Source organism: Doryrhamphus excisus, chromosome 9, assembly GCF_030265055.1.
Source record: "Doryrhamphus excisus isolate RoL2022-K1 chromosome 9, RoL_Dexc_1.0, whole genome shotgun sequence".
In the NCBI taxonomy this organism is placed as follows: Eukaryota; Metazoa; Chordata; class Actinopteri; order Syngnathiformes; family Syngnathidae; genus Doryrhamphus; species Doryrhamphus excisus.
This window is the reverse complement of record NC_080474.1, coordinates 15,757,031-15,775,964: the sequence shown is the minus strand read 5'-3', so window position 1 is coordinate 15,775,964 and position 18,934 is coordinate 15,757,031. Positions and strand designations below refer to the sequence as shown.

Below are 18,934 nucleotides of genomic sequence, written 5' to 3'. Positions count from 1 at the left end.
CGGCCGTTTCGTCTCCTTCATGCTCAGCACATGAAGACAAATGTCCAAAACCTTTGAACCAGAAAACAATCTCCCACAAGGGGCTTTATCAGCCAATTAATCTCCTTTAACACTACATTTCGTCTTAAACGTGGACAGCCGACCTGCACCCCGCTCAATCTGTCAGTGACTAACAATGCACAGCCAGCCATTAATGCCACGTGAATTCAGGCCATGTCATTTATTAAAATTAAGAGCGAAATAGGAAAATAATGCACCTGTAGTTTCTTCACCGACAAGCTTTTGAAAACTCTAATGCTGTTTTTCCACGACACCGTGGCAACTCGGCTTTTTGGGGCCTTGGTTTATAACCTTTGGTGTTCCACGGAAGCTGCCAAAAAACTATACTTGGTCAGAGCAAACGTGAACAAGTCTATCCTCTACTTTCTGGCAAAAGGAGACTGAGGGCAACTAGAAATAAGGCGGAGATAAGGGACACCAGAGTAAGCTAACATTAGCATGTGACCTCAAATTGTATCCGAGAGGAGACTGAGGGCAGCAAGAAATTACAGTAAAGTAGAGACTATGGAGTATAATACAGTTCCAAGCTAAGGCACAGCAACAGTGCATGTTAGCACTGTGTCTTTAAATATTATCCAAGAGGAGAATGAGGGCAGCTAGAAAATGGAACACAGCCACAAACTAGAGACTACTGACTATAATAGTATAGTGTACAGAGCTGGCATAGCAACAGCGTAAGCTAACATTAGCATGTGTCCTCAACTTGTATCCGAGAGGAGACTGAGGGCAGCAAGAAATTGCAGTAAAGTAGAGACTACGAAGTATAATACAGTTCCAAGCTAAGGCACAGCAACAATGCAAGCTCAGGGTATGTTAGCATGTGTCTTTAAATATTATCCAAGAGGAGAATGAGGGCAGCTAGAAAATGGAACACCGCCACAAACTAGAGACTACTGACTATAATACTATAGTGTACAGAGCTGGCACAGCAACAGCGTAAGCTAACATTAGCATGTGTCCTCAACTTGTATCCGAGAGGAGACTGAGGGCAGCAAGAAGAAAAATACAGCCTGGAGAAATACTGTTTCGAGCTAAGGCACAACAACAGTGCAAGATTAGGGTATGTTAGCATGTGTCTTCAAATGTTATCCAAGAGGAGAATGAGGGCAGCTAGAAAATGGAACACTGCCACAAACTAGAGACTACTGACTATAATACTATAGTGTAAAGAGCTGGCACAGCAACAGCGTAAGCTAATATTAGCATGTGACCTCAAATTGTATCCGAGAGGAGACTAAGGGCAGCAAGAAATTGCAGTAAAGTAGAGACTATGGAGTATAATACAGTTCCAAGCTAAAACACAGCAACAGTGCAAGCTCAGGGTATGTTAGCATGCGTCTTTAAATATTATCCAAGAGGAGAATGAGGGCAGCTAGAAAATGGAACACTGCCACAAACTAGAGACTACTGACTATAATACTATAGTGTACAGAGCTGGCACAGCAACAGCGTAAGCTAACATTAGCATGTGTATCCAAGAAGAGACTGAGGGCAGCAAGAAAAGTGAGTGCTGCAGCAAAGTGGAGACTGTGGAGTACAAATAAATATGAAGTAATTCAATCACAGTGGGACGTCACATTCTTGGACAGAAACTTTTAAACAGTCATTAAATAGCCAGACGACACAGTGACATCCTGTCACCTTTGACCTCAGCTGTGGGTATTATTGACTTTTTCCTTGGGGCTATCAATACTTGAGGCAAGTACCCGGAGGACCCACTTGATTGATCTGCAACTCTTTCTCATTTTAAATCCATACGGGAATCCTCCAAGATTAAAGATTAACTTTGTCTCACAAAGAGAAATTTGTCTTGGGTCATTCCCGCATTCTACAGCCGCAATGCACCACTTACAATTCATTCATTTTCTACCGTTTATAGGGTTGCGGGGGTGCTGGAGCCTATCCCAGCCATCTTCGGGCGAGAGGCGGGGTACACATTCATACCTATGGACGATTTGGAGTCGCCAATTAACCTAGCATGTTTTTGGAATGTGGGAGGAAACCGAAGAAAACCCACGCATGCACGGGGAGAACATGCAAACTGATGGCTAAGGGTGGAATCAAACTCGGGTCTCCTTGCTGTGAGGCCTGCGCGCTAACCATTCGTCCGCCTTGCAAGAGTACAAAAATAGGGTGTTGCCACTCCATGTGGCAGTGCAAATGTGCAACAATAAATAATGCATGTCTACTTAAAACATAAATAAATAAATAGCACCTAACAAGATAATAAATGCCAGAATTAAAATAATACCAATTGTTAAACCACTGAAATGATGCTAGTCAAAATAAATTTAATGAAGTACAATGTGCAGTGCAAATACTTATTGCACTATTCTTATTTAACAATTTGGTAGCCATGGTAACAAATGAGTTTTAACTCTGTTCTGTCTGCAGTGAGGAACACTGTTCCTTAAATAGGTATGAATGTGAGTGTGAATGATGTGCCCTGTGATTGGCTGGTGACCTATTCAGGGTGTACCCTGCTCTCGACCAAAGATAGCTGGGATAGGCTCCAGCATACACACAGAAAATATATTGAAAGATTTTATACTAGTATGAAAGCTGCATTGCAAATCTCTGAGAACGTGTTCGAGTGACGTTGTCTGTCTTCCTCTCACATCCCATAAATATGCATGTTAGGTTAAATGAGGAAATGATGTGAATAGTTGTTATCTTTTGGAAAGAACAGAAATCTAGAAATGTATTTTGCATAAATCTACACTAAAAAAAAGTACTTGTTATCTAACTTTATGTATCTTATAAAAACATTTGGCTTAATCTTACCTTGTGATAACGTTTTACTTAAATCTAGTTATGTGATAAGAACAACTTGCTGGGTGTGTCTTGTTTTTAGACTGATTATATCAAAGTCACTAGAAAAATATTGTAGTTATAGGAATTCTAGCCAAGCAAATTGTTAGTATTTTTGCTTAAAATAAGAAAAGTTCTAATGTTAATATAATTCGGGCTTGTTTCTGTGCATTGTGCGCACCCTTTGATGATACAAATTAGTACACAAGAGGGTATTGTGGGGGGATTGTGTTCCAAAACTGCAGAGGAAGTAGCTCAGAATGATTTTTAATAATTATAGTTTAGTCATTATTTGAATTCCTGGCATTTTCTTGTTATTTGTCAGTTTTGATATTCTCAGGACATGATCTTAATACCGTAATACTTAAATAAATACTCGCAAGCAAGTTCTCCTATTCTCGCTCTTAATTTTCTCTTTTGACCTTTTACGTTTGTTCATCAATTGATGCTCAATTTGCTGGCATTTAGAACTAAAATGAGGTTTACATTAACTCTTGGCGACCTAGTTACTGCGAAATTGGATCATTTGCTAGCTGTCACTCTCTGTAGATTAAGGCCGGTCAAGCTAAATGTGGTATTTTCACGCCACACAATTTGACTTTGTGGCTATATAGAACAACAACAAGGTACACCGAGAACTATAATACACAAACAATATATGCAGCTAAGAGTTGCTATATTTATTTTTTGAACATCTCACAAGACGCAAGAGAAATAATGCAATTTGGATGAAATGTTGAAAGATTATTTCCCTGTCTTTTAGTTATTTTCATTAGTACATTTCACGAAGGAAATGTGCATTGAGGCAAATCTTTAATAAGAATCCTTCCTGAATGTTCCTATATACGCTTTTTTGTCAAAAATTAACAAATCTTATTTTAAGCTGTAATACAAAAAAACATGTTCGTGTCAGTGTGAGGGGTCTCGCTCGCTCACATTTTGTATGCTGAACTTTTGAGGGCGAGTTTAAGAGCTAATATGCTAATAAATAAAGAAAAATAGTAATACAAAAATATGCTTGCTGACTGTATTGTTTTAAATAATGGCCCATTGCTCTGAAATTGATGTCCTTTTACATAAAATTTGATGTAATTATCATTGTAGTTGCATAGCAAATCATTTACCACAAACATTTGATTAAAACCTATTTCTATCTGCGATTAATTGATTCATTGTGAGTTAACTATGGACAAAAAATTACACTAAGTGATCAAATTTTTTAATCGATTGACAGCCCTAGTAAATAGTAAAATATATATATACTAAATACATTTTGAGTTTAAAAAATGAATTCCTGCAACTAATACTTTATTATTAGTAATAGTATTATTTTGCTTCTGTCAAAAGTGTGAACCCTATCTTGTATATTTTCCATAAATGTGTCAGCTCATTAAAAGTTAGGACATAATTAACTCCAAGGATATCAAACTCAATTAATTTTCATCAAAAGAGCGGAGGACAAAAATCCTTTTCAAAGCTTGTGATACACACACACATACAGTACTTTGTCGTTTGTGTATTCATGTGGACCATGTTAATGTCCTCCTTGGCTGGCCCGTCATAAACTGACTGCTCGATGATTATGCAAAGTTGACTTTTTAAAGAGGTTATGACAGCAATGTGTGGTCTCTAGAGTCTGTTTATGAGCATCATACGTGAGAAAAATCTAGCATTTAGCATTTCCTTCACTTGACAGGAGAGGCGGTCAAATAAGTCGCTTGTTGCGGCTTTCCATGACGTCCAAAAAAACAGAAAACGTCTTCATCATGGATAGGATACGGCTTCTTACCCACCCCCAGGAAGACGTGTCCACCTGGAGGACAGCTTTGTTTTTCATTCATTCATTCATTTTCTACCGCTTTTCCTCACGAGGGTCGCGGGGGGTGCTGGAGCCTATCCCAGCTGTCTTTGGGCGAGAGGCGGGGTACACCCTGGACAGGTCGCCAGCCAATCACAGGGCACATATAGACAAGCAACCATTCACACTCACATTCATACCAATTTGGAGTCGCCAATTAACCTAGCATGTTTTTTGGAATGTGGGAGGAAAAAACCCGGAGAAAACCCACGCATGCACGGGAAGAACATGCAAACTCCACACAGAGATGGCTGAGGGTGGAATTGAACCCTGGTCTCCTAGCTGTGAGGTCTGTGCGCTAACCACTCGACCACCATGCCGCCAGCTTTGTTTTTCTTTTCAGCAAATCATCACTTTTGAACTGACTACTTCCAATCAGGGCGGCACGGTGGTCGAGTGGTTAGCGCGCAGACATCACAGCTAGGAGACGAGGGTTCAATTCCACCGTTCACCCTCGGCCATCTTGGTGTGGAGTTTGCATGTTCTCCCCGTGCATGCGTGGGTTTTCTCCGGGTACTCCGGTTTCCTCCCACATTCCAAAAACATGCTAGGTTAATTGGCGACTCCAAATTGTCCATAGGTATGAATGTGAGTGTGAATGGTTGTTTGTCTATATGTGCCCTGTGATTGGCTGGCGACCAGTCCAGGGCGTACCCCGCCTCTCACCCGAAGACAGCTGGGATAGGCTCCAGCACCCCCGTGACCCTCGTGAGGAAAAGCGGCAGAAAATGAATGAATGAATGAACTTTTAATGAACTATTATTATATTAATACTATTGCTAATACCATTAATGATATTAATACTATTAATGAACTCGATTTTAGACTTCCAATACACTAATACAGTACCTCTGACACTTATTTAAGGCTAGTGAAAAATGGGTGCATATCGGGCCTTACCTTACCAAATACATTTCTGTAGGGGCAACACATTTAACTGCGGTAGTCCTGCTCATCATGTCCACCATCATAAACCAAATGCTCACTTTTAAACCTCAGCCTTGAACTTGAACTCACCAAAAGGATGAATCCATTTCTGAGCGGAGACAACATCACTGCTTCAACTTGTTCTATTTATACACAGCACAGCCTCAAAGCCTTAAATAATGTCGTCTATGCATGCACGGGGTGAAGGTGTCGTCATGGAGATAGATTGTTAAATACCTGAGCCTCTCTTTGAGACCACCTTGAGACACTCTGACAGTGTAACATACAGCAGGATCAGCAGAGGGCCGGGAGGTCGCATCTTCCCCCGTGTCCTCGCCTGGCAGCCTGGAGAAGACAGAGGAAGAACAATCAGTCACAGCTCGTACATGAGATCAAATGGCTGTTCGGCACCACTGACAAAGTGTCAGTTTGAGGGAATGTTCCGTACTAGCGCGATGACCCACACGGACACTCACAAAAACACTAGAAGACACAGACTCCCCTGTCCTCCTCGCTCATGATAGCAAATGAGACAGGTTATCATAGCGGAGGGTATATTTCACACGAAAATCATTCCCAAGGATGCTGACGAATCAATAAAGAAATAATTACACGTGTAAGAAACACCGCTTTTAATAGCCGCCGTCATTAAAGCGGGGCGAGGGAATTTCAAATTATTACCTCGTGACTAACCGAGTTACAGCAAATATCCCTCCTATATCCCTTATCGACTCATATATCATGTTAATTGACAGAGGTTGGCTGTTCTCAACACCTCATCATCTCAGTAAATGACATAATCTAACATGAGGTAATTAGCCCCTAATAGTTGGCATCGCGAATTACATGTAGAGCCGGCGACGCTGCATGAATTTGATGTTCAATTTAAAAGCTAAATTAAAAAAAAAAACAATCACGGAAGATGTTTGTTAGCTCTGAACGATGCGGCATTTAAAATCCTTCAAAAACCTGAAAATGAAGAATTTGTGCAATGCATTTGACACTGAAAAAATTCTAAATGCAAACTAGAATAGCACACAGTCGTGCACAGACCTCCATCACGTTTAAAGTGATTTTCAGCAATAAAAAATATGATCAGTGTTTTTTTGCACTTAACATCTCCTGTTGGATGTAGAGGATGACTCGTTGCAGACAAATGACAAATCAAAACAATATATTCATGTATTTTTGCCTATGTTGAGGAGAACAGAAGATAAACCAGGCTCTTTGTTCCCATGTGGAGAGAAAACGAGAAATGAGACGGGAGTGCAATTTTGAATTTTTTTATTGAACACTGCATCTGTCGTAAGATGTTAAGAAACAAAAGGAGTACCGTAAATTCCGGACTATAAGCCGCTACTTTTTTCCCAAACTTTCAACCTTGCAGCTTATTCAGAGATGCGGCCAATTTATGTAATTTTTCTAACGGCCGCCAGGGGCTCTCGAGTAGAAAAGGTAAGATTAAGACCGGTGGAATATATGCGTCAAGGAAGACTGCAACTTCTTGTCTTGTGCATGAATGAAATTAGCGTGAACATACCCTCATCATGGAAAATGCAAAAAGAAAGGCATATGACGCAGCTTTCAAGCTAAAAGCAATTGAGCTGTCCGATAAAGAAGGAAACAGAGCTGCTGCACGTAAACTTGGCATAAACGAATCGATGGTGAGACGCTGGAAACGGCAGCGGGAAGAACTGGAGCAATGTAAAAAGACGAATAATAAAAGCGGGTGGCCCGAACTGGAAAACATTCTAGAAGACTGGGTGAACACACAGAGAGCAACTGGCCGAGGTGTTTCGACTGTGCAGATCAGACTGATTATACTGTTATACTGTGTTGCTATTGTGTTGCTAGCGTGTTGTTACCATGTTGTTACCGTTTTGGCACAGATTGTGAAGAAAGTTATATTATTCATTCATTCATTCATTTTCTACCGCTTTTTCCTCACGAGGGCCGCGGGGGTGCTGGAGCCTATCCTAGCTGTCTTCAGGCGAGAGGCGGGGTACACCCTGGTCTGGTCGCCAGCCAATCACAGGGCACATATAGACAAACAACCATTCACACTCACATTCATACCTATGGACAATTTGGAGTCGCCAATTAACCTAGCATGTTTTTGGAATGTGGGAGGAAACCGGAGTACCCGGAGAAAACCCACGCATGCACAGGGAGAACATGCCGATAATGGAATTGAACTCAGGTCTTCCAGCTGTGACGCCTACGTGCTAACCACTCGTCCGCCGTGTAGCCCAATTAGCAATACAGCTTTACTTAAATCACTATAGCCGACATTTTAACACGACAGATAATACAAAACAGATATAACCATTAGAAGATAAATTATCAAATCATTTCAGGATTTTTGTCCATTTTAATGAATGAAAGAATGCCATGTTATGTATATTTTTACAGCATTTACAAAACGTCACATTCTTGTCAAGCCAATGAGTGACACAAGCATCTGTGAGGAATGCATCTGTAAAGTCAGATCTGAAGGAATCCATCCGGAAGAGGAGCCGTTTCACCTCCAGTCACATCATGTGTCTGTCAAACTCTATGAGAACATGCAACAAATGAAGCCAACCATACAGAAATACGAAAAGAGAAGAGAAGGAGCGGATCTTTGGCATTTGGAGGAAAAAAGAAGCTCACAAGTTTGCTGCTGCAGCAACAGAGAGGTCACGTGTGGCTCAGATTAGCATAGCTGATGAAAGGAGCCTCTCTCAGTGTATGTTTGGACAACACTTGCCAAGGACTGCTCTGACAAGAAGCCTTTCTCTACTCAATCATTCCTCAAAGAGACAACGTCAATGAACACAGCACACATATCACAACTGAAGGATTTATTATGTACCCTGACAGATCCTTTGCTACGGCAGTACTGCAATTGCACCAACAAATACAAAAATATATGCGTCTTGTTTGACCTTTGGCCAAATCATAGTTTAAGGATCTGCATCAGCAGCAGAAACAGGGCTAGAAACAGGAACAGCCTTAAAGGGCCGGCCTTAAAGGGCCAGCCTTAAAGGGCCATCCTTAAAGCTGCAGCCTTAATGGGCCAGCCTTAAAGCTGCAGCCTTAATGGGCCAGCCTTAAAGCTGCAGCCTTAATGGGCCAGCCTTAAAGGGCCATCCTTAAAGGGCCAGCCTTAAAGCTCCAGCCTTAATGGGCCAGCCTTAAAGGGCCATCCTTAAAGCTCCAGCCTTAAAGGGCCAGCCTTAAAGGGCCATCGTTAAAGGGCCAGCCTTAAAGGGCCAGCCTTAAAGCTCCAGCCTTAATGGGCCAGCCTTAAAGGGCCAGCCTTAAAGCTCCATCCTTAAAGGGCCAGCCTTAAAGCTCCAGCCTTAAAGGGCCAGCCTTACAGGGCTAGAAACAGGAACAAATATTGAGCAGAAACGTACAAAGAAATTGTTATTTTGCATGTTAAGTTTAGCTTCCAAACCCTATCAGATGCTTCCTCCGACAAGACCAAGTCATTTGTGTTGCTGCATGTGACTTGTTACGAAGTACGTCGCTTCTGGGTGAAGAAAGCAGTTACTGGCGCACTGCAGGTATTTTTTAAATTGTCATTCATACAGAGGTATGGCATACGTTCGTCCCAACTAACGAGATGATTTTTAGATGTGAGCAGTCTTTTATTTTGGATTGAACTGCTCGATAATATTTGGACTAGGAGCTGCTAGTGGCTGTGGGACAAAATTTCAAACTATTTGTATATATGTATTTAATAAAAATAATGACCCATTTCGCCAAAATTGGCATCCCTTTACATGTAATATGATGTAATTATTGTTGTAGTTGCCTATGCAATGGTTTACCACAAAGAGATTCATATCTCTACTCACTATAGATAAAAACTGTGATTAAATGTGAGTAATTTTGAGTTAACTATGGATTATTAACTATGGATTATTATTTGATTCCACCCTCGGGCATCTCTGTGTGGAGTTTGCATGTTCTCCCCATGCATGCGTGGGTTTTCTCCGGGTACTCCGGTTTCCTCCCACATTCCAAAAACATGCTAGGTTAATTAACGACTCCAAATTGTCCATAGGTATGAATGTGAGTGTGAATGGTTGTTTGTCTATATGTGCCCTGTGATTGGCTGGCCACCAGTTCTCTCACCTGAAGACAGCTGGGATAGGCTCCAGCACGCCCAAAACCCTCTTGAGGAAAAGCGGAAAGAAATGATCACTTACACAAATACACAGTACTAGGGCTACAGCTATCGAATATTTTAGTAATCGAGTATTCTACTGAAAATACTAAAAAAGAATGTTGTTTTAACTAAAAACATTCAATTAAATGAATGCACAATTGTTTTTCTTTTGGAAAATAAACCGTTTTATATCGAAGTTTACATTGTGCATAGTATAACTGGTGGTTATTTTTGGGCTTTTTGCAACGTGACCGCATGAAACCGTTCTTGAAGGAGTCTGACTGGTGTGACTGAAGTAATCTTTGTTTGCTTCAGTGAAGACTGAAGCAAACAAAGATTACGTTGAAATGCATAAGTGGAACAAAATATAACAATTAAATTTATTTATTTATTTAATAAACAGAAAATCTGAGCTTTTGCTTGACTTGAAGAAGAACTGTGTTGTAATGTTTTTGTCTCTTTAGTCTACTTTAGCTCCTTGAATGAACCCTAACACAGTTGACAGGCCACCTCCTTGAAGCCCACCAGAGAGCAGCTGCACGGTGCACACAGTTTGAACCCAAACAACCCGCACTAATTACCCAGGAGTTTATTTCCGCCGCTGAACTGAATGCCGCCTAAATAACATCATTTGCATCGCTTCAATAGCCACACTGTAGCTGCCCAACGTGGGAAATACGCCAATTATACTTTGATTCGCTAGACCGACAGACTGTAGCAGTCTGATTCAAAAGGAAGAAAGTCCGAAAGAGTCTGTTGTGTCTTGCTCATGTGTCGCTTTTGCAAGCCACAGTGGGACTCGGTCAGGTTCCTGCCAGCAATGACATCACCAAACTAACATCTTAACACACACACACACACAATCACACACAGAGGTGCATTGTGGGCATCACAAGAACACTGGACTTTTATAGTAGTAACACAAACTAGGCAGCCAAAAAGGAAACTACTAAACACTCTTTGCTTTCTCCCATTTTTTTCCCTATCAAGAGATGAACAAACTAATGTAAAAGGCATTTTGCTTGTTTGGTTTTGCACAAGCCATGATTGCACTGGAAACTTAATATAACCTTGCTCAGTACAATTACTGCAAGGAAAATTCCCCAAACTTGAAGTTTGGAACTGGTTGGGTCCTCTGACAGTTTTATATGGATGTTTCTATGTTGAGTTCATTATTCATTCATTCATTTTCTACCGCTTTTCCTCACAAGGATCGTGGGGGTGCTGGAGCCTATCCCAGCTGTCTTCGGGCGAGAGGTCTTCGGGGTACACCCTGGACTTGTTGCCAGCCAATCACAGGACACATATAGACAAACAACCATTCACACTCACATTCATACCTATGGACAATTTGGAGTTGCCAATTAACCTAGCATGTTTTTGGAATGTGGGAGGAAACCGGAGTACCTGGAGAAAACCCACGCATGCACGGGGAGAACATGCAAACTCCACACAGAGATGGCCGAGGGTGGAATTGAACCCTGTTCTCCTACTTGCGTGCTAACCACTAGACTACCATGCCGCCTGATTTCATTATATAAATGTTTCAAATAGCCACCATCGGCCATCTTTGTGTGGAGTTTGCATGTTCTCCCCGTACATACGTGGGTTTTCCCCGGGTACTCCGGTTTCCTCCCACATTCCAAAAACATGCTAGGTTAATTGGCGACTCCAAATTGTCCGTAAGTATGAATGTGAGTGTGAATGGTTGTTTGTCTATATGTGGCCTGTGATTGGCTGGCGACCAGTTCAGGGTGTACCCCGCCTCTCGCCCGAATACAGCTGGGATAGGCTCCAGCACCTTGTGAAAATAAGCGGTAGAAAATGAATTAATGAATGTTTCAAATAGTATTTCATGCCAAAGTCAAGTTCCACCTCCAGAACACCAATGCCAAGGTCAACATTTGCAACACCTGTCTTAACAGCTACTTTAACCCTGTGCTTTTCCAAAGTAGAGTATGCATGTTCAAGCTGGAGCTTGAACATACCACAGTAGTCGGCATAGCCTTCAATGACACCTTACATTACATGGGATGCATAAGTCAAGCCCTGACCCACGCCTCAGTCTATGATCCAGCTGGCATCCCACACATTAGGAGAGCCATCGTCGATCAAGATGAGCAAAGAGCGAAAGACCATGACATAAAACACCCCCACCTAGAGTGAAATCCTTAGTTAGTTTCACAGCCTACCTCTCCAGACATCCAAGGAAACAGCAAGGACCATGAATGGTTCAGACTTAAATCCTGAGCCCATAAATTGATGCAGAGTGGAATCACAGTGACTCTATATTTTGCCATCGGCCATCATTAGAGTATATGTGAAGCAGGGGAGATGCAAAGAACCGATGAAACAATAGAACTACAGAAGACAAATGCAGCTATGGAGCAGTACAGACCATGTTCCACCTACGACTCCCCACAGTGCAGCCCCCAAAAACCTGCCCCAAACAACCACTCAGCTGTGATCTACACTGAATACTGACTGGCAAAGCAACATCTGTGACTCATCTGAGACTTGGACTCGAAGAGGAAGTTTTGATGTTCTAACAGCAATACTGTACATGTCCGTAGGACATGCTTATGGGTTCCAAATGTGATCAAAATCTATCAGATCCCTCATTCAGAAGCACTCAAAAGGATTGAAATTTCTCACACACCTAAATGTGCACAAGAAAAACATTCACTGTAACTTTAAGGTGCTTAGCCGAATTATCGCAAAATTTGGTACACAAATTTGTGTGTAAAATTTGGTTCACTCAAGTACGATGCTGCTACTCCAGTACCTCTGCTTTAATAATTTTAGTTTTGTATCAAAATATAATCCCTAACTATATATGACAACTATATATGACATATAGAACCTGCTCTACAGACACTGGGTCACAGTGGTGACAAATCAAAGAAGGTGCTAGTCATGACAGATATGTCGACTTACCAATGACTATGAACGTTCATTGGTGCCATGTAGGCCGGCCAATTACTGTATGGCAGGGGTCTCAAACATGCGGCCCGCCGGCCAAATGTGGCCCGCAGGACACTAGTTTGAGGCCCCCTGCCTTGATATGAAAGTTTAATGTTAGTGCGGCGCGCGCAAGTTTGATATGGATGCTGTGTGGTATCATGTACACAGAAAAAATTATTACGTTTGATTAATGTTCATGTTAAAGGTTAAATAACTGTTAATAGTTATCCTCCCTATCTGTGTGGAAGTGGTAAGTTTTTGGCTATTTAAGTTTAAAGGAAATAACTTGAAGGCTACCGTTTAGGTCGCTAGCTCTTTAGTTTGCGAGTTAGCATGTGTCTCAAGACCCTGCAGTTGCGCAATATGTTGTAAATAAGAAAAACATTCACTGTAACTTTAAGGTCCTTAGCCGAATTATCACAAAATTTGGTACACAAATTTGTGTGTAAAATTTGGTCCCATCACTGAGCAAAGTCATCATTGAGCATTTATCTAATCAAACTTTGAGGATAATTGCATTAAATGAGCATTTTGTGGTGGGCATACTTTTGAGAATTTTACACTTTAAAACAGCCCTACTATGCTCTTCATACTTTATAAAATAACAACATGGGCAAGCACTTAAGATTAGAGAGGATACAGATTTTGTATCGGTTCGCTTGAAGGTTTTTTTTTTTCCAAGCGAGTAAGTAACACAACTAGATGAAAGCTAACCACATACACACACACGCACACTCACTTGCTTAAAGTAGCATCCTAACAAGACAAATTCTTCACTCCGTAATAGCCTGGCAACATCTGCATACAAATGAGGAGGACAGATGTGCGGCATGGTCGCTACACAACATTCTATCGTCGCTCACCCGGCGTTGTTAAAGCCCGGCTCTTTTCCTTGGAGGCGCCAGATGCAGGTGTGTTTGAGGACTCGCACACAAAAGCATGCCGTGATAGCAAGACATCAGCCATGCATGAAGCACATCATCGCACTGGCACAACACAAAATCCGTCTGAAGAACACAAATAGGGAGGGAGAGGCCCCGGCCTTACTGACTGGCCCGGACAATATAGATGAGGAATTCAATGCTGCCGCTGTTGTTGTTGTTTTTCGACTTATTCTCCCACGAATCACCTCCCGGCCATGTTGACTACCCCAGCATATCTCCCTCTGGTGTGTGCTGAAAGTTGTCTGCATGCCATTTTTTCTACTCTCTTGAGAGCAAATGGGACAAACAAAATGCATGTTTAAACAAGCCAAAACCAAACCAGGCTATTGTTAGGGCTGCAAGTTGTTAGAAGAGATAGGAAAGACGCCATGTTGGCAAATGCATCTTTAGAATAGTATGCTTACAAAGTTCTGTCGACAGAATGTTTCCATAATTTCTAAATAAAATATCATATGTAAATCATTTCTAAAAATACAGAATAAAAATATTTCAGTCAATATTTCAAATTTATTCATTTTCTACCGCTTATCCTCATGAGGGTCGTGGGGTTGCTGGAGCCTATCCCAGCTGTCTTCAGGCGAGAGGCAGGGTACACCCTGGACTGGTCGCCAGCCAATCACAGAACACATAGAGACAAACAACCATTCACACTCACATTCATACCTATGGACAATTTGGAATCCCCAATTAACCTAGCATGTTTTTGGAATGTGGGAGGAAACCGGAGTACCTGGAGAAAAGCCACGCATGCACAGCGAGAACATGCCAAGGATGGAATTGAACTCTGGTCTCCAGCTGTGACGCCTACGTGCTAACCACTCGTCCGCCGTGTAGCCCATTTAGCAATATATTCATTCATTCATTTTCTACCACTTTTTCCTCACAAGGGTCGCGGGGGTGCTGGAGCCTATCCCAGCTGCCTTCAGGCAAGAGGCGGTGTACACCCTGGACTGGTCGCCAGCCAATCACAGGGCACATATAGACAAACAACCATTCACACTCACATTCATACCTATGGACAATTTGGAGTCGCCAATTAACCTAGCATGTTTTTGGAATGTGGGAGGAAACCGGAGTACCCGGAGAAAACCCACGCATGCACAACGAGAACATGCCGAGGATGGAATTAAACTCTTGTCTCCCAGCTGTGACGCCTACATGCTAACCACTCATCCGCCGTGTAGCCCAATTAGCAATACAGCTTTACCTAAATCACTATAGCCGACATTTTAACAATTGATGACAAAACACACGAGCTGATGTGACTCGAACAAAACTGATATAACTATTAAAAGATAAATGATCAAATCATTTAAGGATTTTTGTCCATTTTGATGAATAAAAGAATGCCATGTTATGTATATTTTTACAGCATTTACAAGATGTCACATTCTTGTCAAGCCAATGAGTGACACAAGCACCTGTGTGCATGCAAACTCCACACAGAGCTCGCCGAGGGTGGAATTGAACTCGCGTCTTCTAGCTGTGAGGCCTGCGTGCTAACCAAATTTATAGTTCTTTTTAATTCAGTACATATTATTCCATCTCCCACGTTGGGCTCTGGCTGTTTTTCTAAATAAAAAGACCCTTGTGTCAAACGGGTGAAAAGGACACTGCTGTGTGCAAGAAGCTGTAAATATCTCAAAAGTTTCTCCTGCACGCACACTAGCAAACCCCCAGTAGTACTTCTTGATCAATAATGCATGAATGATAAGTGCAGCATGTTAAATGAGAATCATGCAGGTTAGGAAAATAGTAGTGAGATCATACAGTTTGTGTCATTGGATGAGAATGTATCGATGTACTGTATATGGCAGTATAGCTTCGCTCCATTCTGTGAAAGTCTACATTATTTATATGCGCTGCGGTTACTGACTGTTGTGAGAAACCTTTGAAGCGACACTATGCATGAGAGACACATTGATCTTTAATTCAATAACATGGTGCAGGCACTAGAGTCAAACACTGCCATTAAGAGGAAAATAGGAATTATTCAAATAGTTAAAAAGTTGTGCAGGAAAGAAGATGTTTTTTTTTTTTTTTTTAACTGGTAAGCTAAATGTTCTCCATGTGCATGCATGGGTTTTCTCCGGGTACTTCGGTTTCCTCCCACATTCCAAAAACATGCTAGGTTAATTGGCCACTCCAAATTGCCCATAGGTATGAACGTGAGTGTGAATGGTTGTTTGTCTATATGTGCCCTGTGATTGGCTGGCTCCAGCACCCTCTGCGACCCTTGTGAGGAAAAGCGGTAGAAAATGAATGAATGAATGGTAAGCTAAATGGTGTGCACAACTGGGATGCAACCAGCAGAGGCGCTGTTTTTGATTCTGTCTCTGGAAAACAGCTCTGGGAATTCGAGCAACATTATATATCCAGCTACTGTGGTAAAAAAAAAAAAATCAATCTGTTCAATACAACACTGGCATTGTTAGCAATATTAATATTTTAGTAATATTTTTCTTCTCCCTCCTTTTGTCTGAACAGTCCTCATATATTTTATATTTCTTCCAGTGTTTCTGCTGTGAGGCGGACAGGGTCACGCAGCGACCTCGCCGACCCGAGGTATCCTAGTCGTGCCTTGCGGGTCTTTTCTTGTGAGTAGAAGCGTCTGTTTTGTATGAAAAAGCCTCAGTGTATGTGCTTGTATGTCCTCATAATATAAGCCAGTGTGTCCTCTACTCTCCGGTAGACTGCAACATTCAATGTTCTCTCTGCTTGACAAGAGCCTTCCCAAAGATATGGTAATAAAATACATAAAAGACAATCTGCATTTTAAAAAATAACATTTCAGAGCATTCCAAGATGTACACACTGCATGTATGTTCTATGTCAAACTATTTGCGTCCTTCCTTGCTTCCAGATGTGTTGCCGTGACAACGTAAATCACAGCCCGTTCATAAACGCTGAACCGAGCCGACGCCAAAAAGGCAGATGTTTGTTAAACGCGTTTGACCATGGGCAGCCCTTGTTCCCCTCCAGAGACCGCCCATAGGACGTTGGCGCTAACAAGCAGGGCGCACTGAGCTATGCCCTCATGCCGCCGTCGCATCATGTAGCACTCTCTCTCTTTCTATCTCGCTGAGTGAGATTAATTACCACAACGTCCTGAGCCGGCCCGCTTCCTTGCTCCCGCTCAGACAGCGGACATGCTCTTATAGCAACCATTGGAGCACATTGGAAGCAACTTCCTGTGTGGAAAGGAACTGATAACGGTTCACTCAAGTACGATGCTGCTACTCCAGTACCTCTGCTTTAATAATTTTAGTTTTGTATCAAAATATAATCCCTAACTCCAACTATATATATGACATATAGAAACTGCTCTACAGACACTGGGTCACAGTGGCGACAAATCAAAGAAGGTGCTAGTCATGACAGACATGTCGACTGACCAATGACTATGAACGTTCATCGTCTTTGGTGCCATGTAGGCCGGCCAATTACTGTATGGTTTATAATGCACGTTCAAAGACATCCAGGAAGACAGATACCTATAGAGAAAGGGTGAGCGACTAGATGACAGCTGACCAATCAGTAGTCCTGCCGGTAATGATTGACATGTAGACTGACCAATGACTGTCCTTCCTCTCAAAGTGAATGTTTATGTACATTAAAATCATCCAAAAATATGTACCTATTGAGAAATATCAGTGGCAATGTATTTACTGACATGTAGACCAACCAATGACTGTCCTTCCTCTCAAAGTGAATGTCTATGTACATTAAAATCCCCCAAAAATATGTACCTATTGAGAAATATCAGTGGCACAGTAATTATTGACATGTAGACCAACCAATGACTGTCCTTCCTCTCAAAGTGAATGTTTATGTACATTAAAATCATCCAAAAATATGTACAGTGAAGAAAATAAGTATTTGAACACCCTGCTATTTTGCTATTTCTCCCACTTAGAAATCATGGAGGGGTCTGAAATTTTCATCGTAGGTGCATGTCCACTGTGAGAGAGATAAACTAAAAAGAAAAATCCAGAAATCACAATGCATGATTTTTTAACAATTTATTTGTGTGATACAGCTGCAAATAAGTATTTGAACACCTGTGTATCATCTAGAATTCTGACCCTGAAAGACCTGTTAGTCTGCCCATTAGAAGTCCACCTGCACTCCATGTATCATCCTGAATCAGATGCACCTGTTTGAGGTCGTTAGCTGCATAAAGACACCTGTCCACCCCATACAATCAGTAAGACTTTAACTTGTAACATGGCGAAGACCAAAGAGCTGTCCAAAGACACCAGAGACAAAATTGTACACCTCCACAAGGCTGGAAAGGGCTACGGAGCAATTACCAAGCAGCTTGGTGAAAAAAGGTCCACTGTTGGAGCTATCATTAGAAAATGGAAGAAGCTAAACATGACGGTCAATCTCAATCGGAGTGGAGCCCCATGCAAGATATCACCTCGTGGGGTCTCAATGATTCTAAGAAAGGTGAGGAATCAGCCCAGAACTACACGACAGGACTTGGTCAATGACCTGAAAAGAGCTGGGACCACCGTTTCCAAGGTTACTGTAGGTAATACACTAAGACGTCATGATGTGAAATCATGCATGGCACGAAAGGTTCCCCTGCTTAAACCAGCACATGTCAAGGCCCGTCTTAAGTTTGCATATGACCATTTGGATGATACAGAGGAGTCATGGGAGAAAGTTTTATGGTCAGATGAGACCAAAATAGAACTTTTTGGTCATAATTCCAATAAGCGTGTTTGGAGGAAGAAGAATGAAGAGTACAATCCGAAGAACACCATCCCTACTGTGAAGCATGGGGGTGGTAGCATCATGCTTTGGGGGTGTTTTTCTGCACATGGGACAGGACGAGTGCACTGCATTAAAGAGAGGATGACTGGGGCCGTGTATTGTGAGATTTTGGGGAACAACCTCCTTCCCTCTGTCAGAGCATTGAAGATGGGTCGTGGCTGGGTCTTCCAACACGACAACGACCCGAAGCACACAGCCAGGAAAACCAAGGAGTGGCTCCGTAAGAAGCATATCAAGGTTCTAGCATGGCCCAGCCAGTCTCCAGACCTGAACCCAATCGAAAATCTTTGGAGGGAGCTCAAACTCCGTGTTTCTCAGCGACAGCCCAGAAACCTGACTGATCTAGAGAAGATCTGTGTGGAGGAGTGGGCCAAGATCCCTCCTGCAGTGTGTGCAAACCTGGTGAAAAACTACAGGAAACGTTTGACC

General features: G+C 42.0%; 1 protein-coding gene across 2 annotated transcripts in view; it reads right to left on the bottom strand.

The window, feature by feature from the left end:
- The window catches only part of il1rapl1a (interleukin 1 receptor accessory protein-like 1a), a 250,090-nt gene that overhangs the window by 178,521 nt on the left and 52,635 nt on the right, over window positions 1–18,934 (bottom strand). For both annotated transcript variants that reach the window (XM_058082066.1, XM_058082067.1), the window contains one exon: window positions 5,894–6,001. In XM_058082066.1, coding sequence (XP_057938049.1) covers window positions 5,894–5,975 — 82 coding nt within the window. In that variant the 5' untranslated portion in view covers window positions 5,976–6,001. The remainder of the gene's footprint in view (window positions 1–5,893; window positions 6,002–18,934) is intronic.